At 44.0% G+C, this 15,885-nt stretch overlaps 1 protein-coding gene across 1 annotated transcript in view; it reads left to right on the top strand.

Annotated features, from left to right (window-relative positions):
• Positions 1–15,885, top strand: part of Nox (NADPH oxidase) — a 388,201-nt gene that overhangs the window by 261,148 nt on the left and 111,168 nt on the right. Inside the window, exon 3 of the mRNA XM_067145995.2 lies at positions 1,409–1,506. Within this exon, the coding sequence (XP_067002096.2) occupies positions 1,409–1,506 (98 nt within the window). The remainder of the gene's footprint in view (positions 1–1,408; positions 1,507–15,885) is intronic.

Genomic DNA, 15,885 nt, shown 5'->3' with positions numbered 1-15,885 from the left:
CAGCAACACATTGTTGAAAAGGTGCAGTGTAATCCTACTACCAGCACACGGCGATTTAGTGCATGTATCAATGTCCCACGAACACCTGTATGGCAAAAATTACATGCGGAAAACTTGTACCCATTTCAAAACGTCAAAGAGGTTGGGTTGGTAAGGCACATACGTGCTGACGCAAGTATAATAGACTGATATAACTTGAAAACAACATTATTTAACCTATGGGTAAATACTGCAAGTATCGAGCACGAATCATTATTATTTACGTAGTCGGACGATCATATTATTTGTGAGGTTATGTCATGAAACATGTGCTGTGTATACGTACGTATATACTGTATATTTATGAGTTTAGTTAATGTAAGAACCTGTAATTAATAGTATGTAATTTATTATCACCTGTATAAGTTCTATAATACACAGTAACATTGTGCAACACACTGTAACACACCGAGCTCGATAGCTGCAGCCGCTTAAGTGCGGCCAGTATCCAGTATTCGGGAGATAGTAGGTTCGAACCCCACTGTCGGCAGCCCTGAAAATGGTTTTCCGTGGTTTCCCATTTTCACACCAGGCTGTACCTTAATTAAGGCCACGGCCGCTTCCTTCCCACTGCTAGCCCTTTCCTGTCCCATAGTTGCTATAAGACCTATCTGTGTCGGTGCGACGTAAAGCAACTAGCACACTGTAACATCCAGAATAACGTATCTTTGATACTAGATGTTTGTAGAATGTTCTTTACATTATAACTAAGCTTTAGGCACTTTAGAATTTACGAGAAGGTATATTGTGACATATACTTCTAGAAGCCTGGCGAGGCAACCTATATAAAGAGACAGTCTCGATGTTGGAGTAGATTTATTTTTTAACAGGAGTTGTTTTTGTGAACACGTGTTGTGTTTTGCTGACATGCTAAAGTAGCAGTCAGCTGTTTAAAGATGGCAGCCCGTCTTCTGATTCTTCGTGATAGGCAGTTGTTAAAAATGGTGGTTTATTGATGTGTAACGTAACTATTGTAAATAAAATTAGTATACGCTAGTGACAGCATTTTGTGTGCGTCTTTGTGAATAGATCAGTGCACGCCACTATTCCAGAAACAAATGTACATTAAATACGTTCTATCTCGGAAACTATTCGGAATTGGGCATATGTCCATATGAAGCTTTTTGCTTCAAATGATCGCTCCTGTCATAACCCTGAATATTGGCCATTCCTCCTGGGACACCCTGTATATGCTCCCTGCGTGAATATTTCACAACACTTCTAAATATCCTAATCATAATAAGGATAAGATAACGTATGAAATTAGAATCTCCATTTGATACTTTTCTCTATGGATTCGAACTAATTTTTAACCCACACTTTATGATCCGACTTTCTTAATGCATATTATTCACGTTTCTGCTTACAGGTGCTGGACAAACTCTTCCGACTTGTGGACCACGATTTCGACGGAATAGTTACTCCTGATAAAGTCATGGAATTTCTGGCCAACATCTCAAATGCCAGGTAGGATAGCATGCATTCCTATGCAGTATATGCTTAAGTTGTTATTCCTTTCCTAGTAGTATAGAAATCTAACGCTTCCAACTTCTGATAACTTCGTGAATTATTTTGGAAAAAATGAACTGACGAATAAGTGTTGCATGTAGTTTGTTCCTAAGTAACAGGATATTTACTTCCATAATGAGATGATACTTGTGCTGTTGGATGAAATTATCGTTTTCAGGAGAAGTAGAACTAAATTACTATCCACTGGTGATGGTAGAGATTATTTTTTGGAGAAAGTACAAGTAGACAACCGTTCGTTCTTATTCTCATTCTGACTTTCTGATCTTGGCCCCAATGTTCATTCACATGACTTCCCAAGTAGATAATGTTATCTTCTCTTTCAGTTTTTGTTCCTAACAGAAGTCTACTCTTAGTTGTAGTTCTACTAATGACCGGATACTTGGATTTCTTGATGTTTATAGATAAATTATTTCAGGGTCTGATTTATTATTATTTTCGTTTAGGGCCATTAGAGACCACGTCCAATAAATACAAGGCATTTCTGGAAGCCTTTTCCTGAAGCCCAAAAACGTTGCATTCTTTCTCTGGCCGCCTATCTTCTCTCTTCTGTCCAGCCACTGTTCTGATTTTGCTCATCGTAGAAGCCCTTGAAGTTATTGATCACTGATCTGTATATTTTGATTGATTAGATATGTCCTCCTGATACAATCCCATACTCTTGAGGTCATTCCTTACTTCTCTGAACCATCAATCCGAGACGTTAAGGCTGTTATCCATCACATCAAAAATCTGCTTCGTTAGTCGGGCTGCATCCATCCTGAACAGATGTCAGTAGAACTTCAGTCGTCGTTTCCTTATTGACTCCGTATCCGTTCATTATCCCTGTATATCTCTGGTTACGAATAAAACTCCATCTGTTTATGACTCTAATTTATTTCAGGATGGCCTAATAAATGCACACACACATATTTAAACACAAGCAATTCTAACCAGTTATGAATGGCCAGACTACTATTTACGAATCTTATGGCGCAGCAAGGGTCCAGCCCGTTCCTTTACCTGGGACACTAATCCTTACTTTCACTTCCCCCAAGTCCAGTCACCTCCTAGAGCCACTGTGCGTAGACAGCTGGATTTGAACACCGTACTTCTGGCTATACAACACACGACGACTGTCCGTCGGTTCGACTCCAATTATAGCCCAGTACTCCGCACAGTCCCATGCAGTGAACAATTGAACAGCTCAACAGTATTCAACAGCAGGACGATACTCACAACAGCGAACATTAACACGGGTCAATTTATCCTCGCACTCGCGATAGCGCATTTTCTCGCTGGCTCACGGAGTCCTCAGTCCACAGAATCACACACTACAGTATTTCGTTCTGTCGCCTTCAGTTACACATTCACTGGTCTCTCCGACACCACGACAACAACTTCTGGTTACAACCTCGGTGGGACACTAGTGACAGCCAACACCTCTGTCGCCCTCAGCCCAGCCACCGAACACCAACTCACTGAGTGTCACACTGGCTCCACCTCGGAGCCCAACTCTGACTCGACTCTCTTGTTTCAAGTTTACCTTACTGTGCCTAAACCTCAATGAGGAGGGCACAGCAACTTATAATGTCGTCCACGGTGCGTCTAAGCGCTCCTTTTACGACGTTTGAAGTGATACAAATATCTGAGGCCGGGGCATTGATGCCTGCACCCCAGACGATAAGTATGTTAGGCCATGGCCCTTTAGAAGTGTTCTGATTTCTCAAAAATTAAGTAGAGTCGGTCACTGTCGCTAACCATTGTGGTGACACAGCGAATGTAGTGAATAAGTAAAGTGCGGGGGTGGTCACCACATCCATTGGGTAACCACGCCCGATGTTGCTTAACTAGTCACAGTTTTTAGGTGGTGAGCGGTATTGCAATTCGGCGTTGTTCGGCAACCACCTCGGTATCCGGTTTCTGGTGTTTCCGTGATTTTACGTTGAAGTTCGAGTATAGGTTGAGTAGTAAGGCTAATAAGGTTATGCTAGTGGCGGCCAGGAAGTGAGTACTTGGCGGAACTTGTTAGTGAGGATTGTATAGTACTTGGAGGGAATAATGGGTTACTTGGATTCAGGGTCTCGGCTACTCGTTCCACCGACGGGGGCCTGAATGGGGAGGTTTTGATGTTTTTTGAGGGGGAGGGTATTGGGGTCGGAAGTTGGAGGATATGGCTTCCCGGGTATTGGGAAAGACCATGAAATTCGCGACCGGGGAGGGTGAAGTCACCGGATCGGGGAGGGGGGTTAGGTCGCAGGTACGTGGGCGTTTCTCCTTGACCTAAGGGAGGGAGGATCCACGTTCACGGGGCAAGCCGCTAGTTGGGGACCTGGGATGAGGTTCCATGGGTACTGGGCATTTCCCCATGGGGCCTGGAAGGGAGTGGAGGGGTGCGTTTTGAAACACCAGAAGGGTCAAACGCACTTGGTGGACCGACCTATTTGGCAACACGTTGCCTGAGTCGTGACAGGGGTAGTTTTTTGAGTGGTTAACCCCACTGACAAGTCACGAACACAGGACACCGTGCCGCCCTGACAAACTGTCGTCCAGCACAAATGTGGCTGGAAACTTGAGGCATGGTAGATGGACTACCAGTTGAAGTGTCGAAAGGCTCGTTGTAGTTGTCTCTGTACTGCTATATCTTGGCTTGGTGGGATGTAGTAGCAGTACACAGTCTTGGTTTGAGCCTCTTGACTGGATTCTTGATGCTGGTAGCCGGTGAGTGCTGATTTGTCGGTAGGTCGGTGAGGTGAGCTATGCTTGGTCGATGTGGTTTGCCGGGACCAGCGTACTGGGCTGCTGGGCCGGCGGTGATGGCTGCGGGAGCAGGCGACTCCCGCACTTGGCGGCCATCTTGGCTTGAGTCTTGGCGGGGGAGCTAGCGATCTTGGCTGCTAGTCCAGCTGCTGTGGCCGCGAGGGCTCAGAGGCTCTCGGTGTCTCCTTCCTCCTACATGCTCCTCGTCTTGTTACCACCACGAGCGTTGGCTGGGAATGACTGACTGTCCGCGGCTAGACTCCCTTTTTATAGCTCGCGTGATTTGATCCAGAAATTTCACGATGTCACTACAGGCAGAACATTCCTGAAGAATCTTCAAGGAACTCACAGGTAAGCCGGCCGTCGAGAACAACACACGGAAAGGCCGGCTGGGAGATTCCAGGTCGTCTGAGTCACCAGCCCCTTCCTGAAAGTACCGAAAGGAGCTACCACGGCCCTGGCACGTAACACACTTGTCTTCCTGGAGTCTATACTGTCCATCTGTTATCTTAGGACCCATTATTTTGCGAAGAATCTTGCGCTCATGCTTCTTTGCTTCTCTCATTCCAGCCTTTCTTGTCATTCTGAGTCATTCACTTGCGTACAGACACTCGGGTTTGATCACTGTGTTATAGTGCCTGACTTTAGCTTTCCTTGAGATTACCTTTCCCTTGTAAAAGACATGCGTCCTACGAAAAGTGCGGCCATCTTCTCTCTCCTGCTGCTGTTACCTTCTTTCTCACTCGTTTTCATCTGCACTATCCCACTAAGATTTAATGAAAGTTTTGTTAAAATTTGCTCTACGTCGCACCGGACAGATGGGATAAGAAAGGGTTAGAACTGGGAAGGCTGAGTCCGTGGTCTTAACTAAGGTAAAAACCCAGCATTTACCTGGTGTGAAAATGGGAAACCATATATCCAGGACTGCCGACAGCGGGGTTAGAACCCACCATCTCCCGAATGCAAGCTCACAGCTGCGCGATCCTATCCTCACAGCCAACTCGCTGGGTTAATGAAAGGTTGGTAATATATGTTGGTAATAATGAATACATGAGTCATTCTTTTTCCTTGTTAAACATCTCGGCAGATGCTGTATGACGCACAATTTCTTGAAAGGCGAAGACAAGTTCTCAATAATCTTAAATACGACCCCTAACACTGTGATTGGATGTTCAAGGAGGACCATTATTTCTAATGACTTCTGGAGTAAGCAACCTTATGATAAACCTGAACTTACGTTGTGACTTTTAATGACATTGGCCATTTTAGTTATGTTATTCTTCATGTACCGTTAATGAGTTTATTATGTATCAAGGTCTTTATGTGCATGTAAGACATTTTATGCGAATTGTATTATAATAGACACACTCATTGAATTGATTGTAATCGCAACGTTGTCCACAGAGAAACAATAATACTTATAAAACAAATTATGAAATACGTGATCGGTAAACGAAACCGTGCATTAAGTATAATTACACACAACTGGTTTCATAGATAAAGTGCAGCAGGAAAATTAATACTTCTAGACATGGTATCAAAAAGGTTGGCGTCCACCATGCAATTTTTCGACAAAAATACAAAAGTCAAAATATTGTTTGCTATTCCACCATACAATATTTTTCTTTGGAAAACTGCTCCGATAAATATAATCTCTACGAAATTCCTCATCGACGTAGACAAACTAATAAAATCAAACGTTAAGGAAATTCTTCAGTTACCAGCCAATCTACCTTATGGCATGGTATACAGTACTGAGAATTTAAAGAACTTAAATTATTCTGTAAACAATGAGAGGTATTCCTTCAAAAGATAAATGGCTTGCGAATAATTACAAGAATGAAATGATAATCCACAACCGGTTTCCAGTCATTCGACCGGGTCAAGAATGGTATGAATGAAGCCCCCATCTAGCGGCGAGGATAGGAATTGTGCCGGCTGCCGAAGCCTGTCGCACTCATCTGGGGCAATGATTAATGACTGACAGATGAAATGAAATGATATTGGAGAGTGTTGCAGGAATTAAATATGACAGGGAAAACCGGAGTGTTCGGAGAAAAGCCTGTCCCGCCTCCACTTTTTCCAGCACAAATCTCGCATGGAGTGACAGAGATTTAAACCACGGAACCCAGCGATACATGAAACCTCTTGGAAGCACGCAAAATTTGCTTCACAAAACTCAGTCTATCGTCTGACGAGAACGTGGTGGGTCATAAGGGTGGATATCTATTCCAGGGCTTCTCAAACGCCCAAAATCTCACGCGTGCAAATCGAGGCGCAGAGGTTCTGTGCACCGTGCATCGGTCCGACTCGGCTCGGCTCGGAGCAACTCGGCTAAGCTTGGCTCAATTCGGCTCGGATGTAGAGCGCTGTGAGGAATGGGAGAGACAGGCGAAGCAAGCGAGGCAGGCGTATGGAGAGGGAGAGAGAGAGACACGCTATTGCTCAAAATCGAGGAGTGGGTCTCTGCACTCTGGTCAACCTCGCGAACTCTTCTTTCGCACCTTGTGCTGCGCAATGCATCGGTGCATGCACCTGAGAGGCCCTGATCTATACTAACAAGGGGAGGCTATGGCGCATGGGTGGCCGATTAGATCCACCTTTGGTACACATGTCGGGCATTACCAGGAGGATAACAGGTGCAAGAAGTAAGACGCAATTCTCAGTCGTTTCCGAGAAATTAATTAATAAGGAATTTTAGTGCGCTTATATGCAAGCGATGTTTACGAAAAAGACAACGAGCTCGTGGCGCAGCGCCAAGTGCTCCGCTTCGTAAGCGCGGGATCGCTGGATCGAATCACGCCGATGGGCGACTTTTTCAGTATTTTTAGGTGTCTGCAATAATGTTTATTTTCGAATCAATTAGAATAAATTTTTTTTAGCGGAAAAGGGGTTCTGAAAATGTCGTACAAAAATGCAAAAATACGGCATTTATCACTTGCGCAAATGCCGCACTAATTATTGTTACCCCGCTTCTATGGTCAATATCATCCTAGTTCGTGTAATAATTTGCTCGATAGTGAATAAAACATAGTCTAGAATAAGTTGTACAAAATACTGGGAATAAATGTATTAATTTTTCAAGCAGCTTATGTACGATATTTTAGAGTGCATTTATTAGGTCATACTGAAATAAATTAGAGTAATTAAACATGGATTTTTATTCATAACAATACTAATCAGAAGGAAAAGATGGAAGGGATCCGAAAATTTTAAAAATGAAGGTATCGACGAAAAACAAGGGCCACGAAGGGCGTGAAAATGAAAGGATTCCTAGGTCTCGAATGCTCTAATACCATCGAGGTCGGAAAAGAACAAGAGTTGATCAAGGGAGGTCTGATAGGACAGATGAAATTGAGAAGCCAGGCAGAAGTCAATGGAGCAATATCTGACTCAGATAGGGGATGTGTGGTCATCAACCCACGCTCTTCAGTCGAAAGTTCCTGATGATTACCGCTTTTAGTTGCTTCTTACGATGTATTCTACTGCCCTCAGCCACAGGGAGACTGAAAATCTATACACGGAAGTCTTAAGTCTCGTCTACAGTATGTGGCAAAACAAATAGTACTGAAATTACAAACATGCTCTGAACATAACGAAATACAGAATGCCGCTGAAAAATGAAATGGCGTATGGCTTTTAGTGCCGGGAGTATCCGGGGACAAGTTCGGCTCGCCAGGTGCAGGTCTTTGGATTTGACTGCCGTAGGCGACCTGCGTGTCATGATGAGGATGAAATTATGGTGAAGACAACACATACGCCCAGCCTCCGTGCCAGCGAAATTAACCTATTATGGTTAAAATTCCCGACCCTGCTGGGAATCGAACCCGGGGACCCTGTGACCAAAGGCCAGCACGCTAACCATTTAGCCATGGAGCCGGACAGAACTCCGCCAGAAACCTGTCAATATAACGACAATGGATGGAGCTACTGCCCACACCGCAAGGTGGTCACTTAACTTTCTGGAACAATACTTTGGAGACGTCTTAATTTCCCGTACCGTCCGCACTCTCCAGATTTCACGCCATCAGGTGTCTACGTACATATGGGGCATGCGGAAAGAATTCGTCTTCTGGTCAGATGACAGGAATGTTCCCCCGATCATAAGATACAATACAATCAGTTTTAGGTTTCTTGCGGCAATCTATGTTCATATAATAATTTCGTGTGGCTATATCTAGCCAAATGCAGCCCTTGTAAGGCAGACCCTCCGATGAGGGTGGGAGGCATTAGCCATGTGTAGGCAACTGCGTTTTATTGTGGTGGAGGATAGTGTTGTGTGTGCGGTGAGTTGCAGGGATGTTGGGGACAGCAAAAACACCCAGCCCTTAAGCCACTGGAATTAACCAATAAAGGTTAAAATCCCCGACCCGGACGGGAATCGAACCCGCGACCCTCTGTACGAAAGATAAGTACGCCAACCATTTAGCCACGGAGTTGAATATTTATGTTCATTATCATGTTCGACAATCTAGAGGACCATTATGAACAGTGCCTGAGATGTGAGGGTGCACATTTTGAACACATGCTGTACCAAGTAATGACGTATCTTGATGTCAGAGCAAATTTGTCATTTCAGTAAACCGACCAAGTAGCCGCGCGGCTATCACCTTACATTCTGAAGATAGTGGGTTCGAACCCCACTGTCGGCAGACCTGAAGATGGTTTTCCGTGGTTTCCCATTTTCACAACAACTAAGGCCACGGTCGCTTCCTTCCCACTCCTAGACCTTTCCCATCCCATTGTTGCCCTAAGACATATCTGTGACGGTGCGACGTAAAGCAAATTGTAAAATAATATTAATTATTTACTTATTTAATTATTTATTTCATTATTTTATTTATTGAATGATTTATTTATTTATTTATTTATTTATTTATTTATTTATTTATTTATTTATTTATTTATTTATTTAGAAGCCTCCGTAGGTCAGGAGGCAGTGCACCGGCCTCTCACCGCTGGGTTCCGTGGTTCAAATCCCGGTCACTCCATGTGAAATTTGTGCTGGAAAAAGTGGAGGCGGGACAGGCTTTTCTCCGAGCACTCCGGTTTTCCCTGTCATATTTAATTCCTGCAACACTCTCCAATATCATTTCATTTCATCTGTCAGTCATTAATCATTACCTCAGAGGAGTGCGACAGGCTTCGGCAGCCGGCACAATTCCTATCCTCGTCGCTAGATGGGGGCTTCATTCATGCTATTCTTGACCTGTTCGAATGACTGGAAACCGGTTGTGGATTATCATTTCATTCTTGCATTTGTTTGGTTTGGTTTGGTTTGGTTTTTGTTTTGCTGAGACCATCGAGGAACACGTTATGTCTTGTTGCATTTGACAGTGAACTTTTCTCTCTTTTGAGCCCAGAATTCCCTCATTCTTTCTGAGTGGACCTGCTTGCCTTCTTCTGTCCAAGGGACACCGTGTCTTCTTTTCGGTTGTTCGTCTCGGTTTAGCCCGTTCGTCACTATCTTCTTTCGGAAAAGACCTCCGTCAAAGGCTTCTTCCGGTTTGATCTGTAGCACTTGGTCTTCATTGGTGTTTCTAAACCGTTTCTAAATCGCGGTTTTAGATTTTGAATCAAATAGGTGAAAGATCTGTTTGGTCAACTTGTTTAGGTCCATTATTATTATTATTATTATTATTATTATTATTATTATTATTATTATTATTATTATTATTTCAGTGTTGTTTGTTTTGACGCATACTGTATTTGAATGTGGATGAAATCGTAGAACTTCACTGGAAGCTCTCGGTGTCTCTAACGATCTTGTACGCCCATGAGGTATCCCTCGTAATTGATTTACACCTCTTGGCGCTGTAGCGTTCGTAAGCTGAAGTAAAAACGTGGGAACTCTAACTCTGTGTGATGGAAGGCACATCACCTACATGCTCACACTATGTATTTAGAAAAGTGAAATTGCAAGAGTAAATACATGGTTGGCGAGACGGGGAGGTGGGACGACCTGAGGACACAACTTTGCTCTTCAAGAGCGTGCAAATTTTCGTGTTCTTCCGCCTCCTGCCGCTCACGCACGTTACAAGAAGCTTGTGTGTTCTAGCTCTGCAACGACGAACTCTAACTAGCCATGTGGGCATTAAAACTGTATCACGCCTTTGTGTCAACATGTCGGTTAAACATCCTGTGTTCTTCAGGCTCAAGCATCCGTTAAGGAACTCTACTTTTGTGGGGTTTTTTTCCTTTTTAGAACGTCGATAGCCGGGCTGAGTGGCTCAGACGGCTGAGAACTCCTGTGGGAAAAATTCCGGTACCTCAGTGTCTACGAAAACCGTAATAGTAGTTAGTGGGACGTAAAGCCAATAACATAATTAGAACTTCGATGGTAGCGATGACGGCGACTGTTGTTCAAGGGGAAGTACAACTAGACAGTCAACCCCTCTTGACAGTAAAGTAGTCCGAAACCTTTCGAAGAATGAAGGTAGTGTGGATGATGATGATGGTGGTGATTATTGTTTTAAGTGGAACAATAATAATCAAAAGAGGAAAAGGAAGAAGTATTTACCGAGCAAGTTGACACGCGGTTACGGGCGAGCAGATGTGAGCTTGCATTCGGGAGACAGTGGGTTCGAACCCCATTGTCGGAAGCCCTGAAGATGGTTTTCCGTTGTTTTCCCATTTTCACACCAGGCAAATGCAGGGGCTGTACCTTAATTAAGACCACGGCCACTTCCTTCCCACTCCTAGGCCTTTCATATCCCATCGTCGCCATAAGACCTGTCTGTGTCGGTGCGAAGTAATGCAAATTCCAAGGAAACAGCAGTAGTCTTATCCTTCGAACGATGAAGGTAGCGTGGATTGTGATGGTGTTGATTATTGTTTTAAGCGGAATACTAATCAAAAGAAGAAAGTGAAGAAGTGTAATCTTTCGAAGGATGAAGGTATGAGCAAAGGCAAGAGGTACGAAGGGAATAAAAATGATACACCCTAGGTCTCTCAAGACAAATAACGTCGGGAGCAGAAAACAACGATTGAACAAGGAAGGTGAGATAGTAAAGATCAAAGTGTGGAGCTTGCTACAAGTAATACCAGGCTCAGCTAAGGGCCGCGTCAAAGTCAACCCATGCTCACAAACTAATAAACCCCGGGATCCATTTTCAGTTGCCTCTTACGATAGGGAGGGAGTACCGTGGATATATTTTACCGCCCTCATCTACAGGGGAAGCAATCAACTCTCCCAAGTTGAAAACACACTGAGAAGTCTCCCTTTTTTCTTTATTTAAAACTTGCTTTACGTCGCACCGACACAGATAGGTCTTACGGCGACGATGGGATAAGAAAGGCCTAGGAGTGGGAAGGAAGCGGCCATGCGGCAGTCCCAGCATTTTCCTGGTGTGAAAATGGGAAACCACGGAAAACCATCTTCAGGGCTGCCGACAGGGGGTTCGAACCCACTATCTCCCGGATGCAAACTCACAGCTGCGCGCCCCTAACCGCAGGACCAACTCGCGCAGTACTTTCCCCCTTTTCTTTGCTTGTTAAGACAGAGAGAAAATACCATGGGTGTATATCAAACTTGATGTATGGGTCACAGTATCCATAAATTTGGAGATCCCTGTATCAGACGATCCTAAAAACCAAGAAGCCCCTTAAACCAAACCCCATGGCACTACAGCCCTTGAAGGGCCGTGGCCTACCAAGCGACCACTGCTCAGCCCGGAGGCCTGCAGATTACGAGGTGTCGTGTGGTCAGCACGACGAATCCTCTCGGCTGTTATTCTTGGCTTTCTTGACCGGGGCCGTTATCTCACCGTCAGATAGCTCCTCAATTCTAATCACGTAGACTGAGTGGACCCCGAACCAGCCCTTAGGTCCAGGTAAAAATCCCTGACCTGGCCGGAAATCGAACCCGGGGCCTCCGGGTAAGAGGAAGGCACGCTGCCCCTACACCACGGGGCCGGCGAGAAACCCCTTACGTTAGCGAATAGTGTAACTCCCCCATTTAATCTACTCGCCTCGCCTCCTTTACTGTTAAGATTTATTTTTACGACTGGAACGGATATTAATTATGTTTCACTCTACCTAAAGAAGGTTGACATAATGGAATGTTTTCAAATTCTCAATTTACGCGTGTAGTAGATACTGTCCATTTCAACCGCGCCCTCGTTAAGACGGACAGGAAAAATAACGGCGTGTACTCTACAGAGATGACCAAGGAACATAATCGCGAGATCTCAGGTTAATGGATTACTGCTGAAAGAAACTCCCGACACAGATAGATCAGGGCGGTGTATTTGAGTAGAGCCGACTACATCGCCCACTGTTCAAGACAGAGATGTATTGACTTCACCCGAGCGGCAACAGCTCCGCCAAGGTATGTAAACTCACTTCAAAGAACGACCACAAAAATTCCCACTCTGTGAGTTCTACATACCGCCTGTTTTAAATTACCTTGAAAGCAAGAATATTTGGCGCGGAATAACCAATCTCAGATGATAGTAAGGAAACTGGTGTCCGGCCCCACGGTGTAGGCGGCATCGCGTCCGCCTGTCACCCCGCGGCCCCGGGTTCGATTCCCGGCCGTATCCGGGGTTTTTAATTGTAATGATTAATTCCCCTGGCCTGGGGACTGGGTGTTTGTGTCGTCCTTAACATTCCTTTCCTCACATTCAACACTTTACACTTCCGCCATTACATAATACACGCAGTTTCCTCACATATGGTGCCAGTAGGGGCAAAAGGTCTACATAGGTCGACAAATAGCATTTTTAAGAAAAGGAAACTGGTAGTTTCGTTACGAATTATAAGTAGCCTACACAAGTAGGTTCTAGATCATTTAAAAAAACTATTTCCGTATGGGTGGGAGCGGTAGAATACGTTCATGGTAATCCGCCTAGGCGAGGTTCCGGTCCTCCTCCCCAGTTGTATCCCCTGACCCAGTCTCACGCCCCCGACACTGCCCTTGAGGTGGGAGAGGTTGGATCCTTCGACGAGTCCGAAGGAAAAACCAACCCTGGAAGGTAAACGGCCGCTTCCTTCCCTCTTCCTTGTCTACCCCTTCCAACCTTCCCGTCCCTCTACAAGGCTCCTGTTCAGCACAGAAGGCGAGGCTGCCTGGTCGAGGTACCGGCCCTCTTCCAGAGTTGTATCCCCGACCCAAAGTCTCACGCTCCAGGACACTGCACTTAAGGCTGTAGAGGTGAGATCCCTCGCTGAGTCCGAGGAAAAAGCCAACCCTGGAGGCTTAACGGATTAAGAAAGAAAGAAAGAAAGAAAGAAAGAAAGAAAGAAAAGATTTCAATATACACAATGTACACAAATTCTAAAAATAAAATGTCTGATTCTTCGGAGGATGAAGGTAGTGTTGGTTGATTTCCTTTTGGAAGATATCTGTAAAACTGAACAAGGGTTACTTCTTTGAACTTACCCTTCGTCATCACTACTTAGTTCTATGATTTAGGAGCTGCCATTATACGATGAAGAAAAATGGTTTCATTCCAAACTAATGTGGTGGTTTTTGTTTTAAGCGGAACACTAATCAAAAGGGAAAAGGGAAGAAGTGCGATCCTTCGAAGGATGAAGTTATCAGCAAAGGCAAGGGGCGCAAAGGGAATAACAATGAAAGACACCCTAGGTCTCTCAAAAAAAAAAATAACGTCCGGATCAGAAAATAACAAGGTTGACCAGGGAAGGTCAGATAGGAAAGATAAAAGTGAGGAGCCTTGTACAAGTAAGGGGAAGCAATGCCAGGCTTATCTAGGGACCGTGTGGAAGTCTACCCAAGCGACTATAAAGGGAAACCCCTCAGGGTGTTTCAACTTTGCGGGTCGGATAAAGACATTTCATCAGAAATAAAATACTATAAATAAACTTAGAAATATATTATACGTATGCATACACAAATTCTAAACATAAAAGTCTGATTATTCGAAGAATGAAGATAGTGATGGATTTGGTCAACTGAATACTTACTTACTTACTGGTCGGCGCTACAGTCCTTGTAGGTCCTTGGCCTCCTTTATCACCTTCCTCCATTCATCTCGGTCCTCAGCTTTTCTTCTCCAACGTTTAACTCCTAACTTTCTAAGGTCATCCTCAACATCATCAATCCACCTTTTCCTGGGTCTTCCTCTCCTCCTCCTTCCATCAAGTTTCCCTATAAACACCTTTTTTACGGTGCAGGTTTCTGCCATTCTCTGAACATGACCGGCCCACCTAATTCTTCCCTGCTTAATTTTAGCAACAATATCTGGCTGGCCAAACAGTCCTTGCAGCTCTACATTTGTCCTTATTCTCCACCCATCCTGCTCTCTTACTGCACCGAATATTTTTCTCAATATCTTCCTTTCCCACCGTAACAGCCACTGTTCTTCTCTGGAGGTCATCACCCAGCATTCTGAGCCATACATAACTATTGGTCTTAGTACTGTTGTGTATATTTTAATTTTTGTATTCCTGCTGACATTCCTGGATTTAAACATATTTTGCAAGGCGTAAAAGCATCGGTTTCCACTTGTTATCCTCTCCTGTATTTCCACGGAGGTTTTATTGTCCTCTGTTATTATAGAGCCTAGATATTTGAAAGATGTGACTCTTTGATATTCCTTCCCATTTAATCTTACTGGGGTCCTTCCTCTTACTCCCTCTGTATCTCCCATCTTCATATATTTTGTTTTGTTTATATTCACTTCTAGTCCTAGGTCCCGTGCTTTCCCTTCTAATACTGAGTAGCTCTCTTCAAGAGCTCTTTCATTTCTTGCAATTATTGCTACATCATCAGCATATGCTATCACTTGTACTAATCTGTTCAAAATGGTTCCCCCTGGGTTGATGGGCAATTCACGGATTACTTTTTCCAATGCTAGGTTAAAAAGAAGTGTGGAAAGTACATCTCCCTGTCTTAGTCCTCTCTCCACTAAAAACTCCTCTGACAGATCTTGCTCCACTCTCACCTTGCATACCGTTGTTTTCAAAGTCATTTCTGTTAATCTAATCAATTTCCTTGGGATTCCAAATTCTTTCATAATCTTGTAAATTTTACCCCTATCTAGACTGTCATATGCCTGTTTAAAATCAACATACAGCTGATGTAGCTGTTTGTCATATTCATAAAATTTCTCTAGCACTTGTAATATAAATATCGAATCCAGAGTAGAGCGATGTTTTCTAAAACCTGCTTGGTAATCCCCTAATATTCTTTCCATCCATAATTCCAATCTTAAGGCTAGTACCTTACCAAAAACCTTGTACGTTCCATCCAGCAAGGTGATCCCTCGATAAATAATAATAATAATAATAATAATAATAATAATAATAATAATAATAATCGTATGGCCTCAGCTACCGTGTGCAGACATTTCAATTTGACGCCATCTGGCTGTCTGCTCGTCAATTTCGACGTTCCGTTTTACTCTAGGCCCCCACTAGATGGCAGACCGAGTAAACCGAAACTCTCATGGGCATCTATGGCTGAGATTTAATTAATTTTGTCGGGTAAACACCAAATGTGTCACCAGAGATCTTTTACATGCCGACATCGTACGACATGGAGTGTCGAATGGACTTTTTTCCGCCCTTCAAAAATCCGACTACCTCTGCCGGGTTTGAACCCGCTATCTTGGGATC

The sequence above is a fragment of the Anabrus simplex genome, chromosome 4 (genome assembly GCF_040414725.1).
Source record: "Anabrus simplex isolate iqAnaSimp1 chromosome 4, ASM4041472v1, whole genome shotgun sequence".
NCBI lineage: Eukaryota > Metazoa > Arthropoda > Insecta > Orthoptera > Tettigoniidae > Anabrus > Anabrus simplex.
Note: the sequence above shows the minus strand (reverse complement) of the source record. Positions and strands in the feature narration are given on the sequence as shown.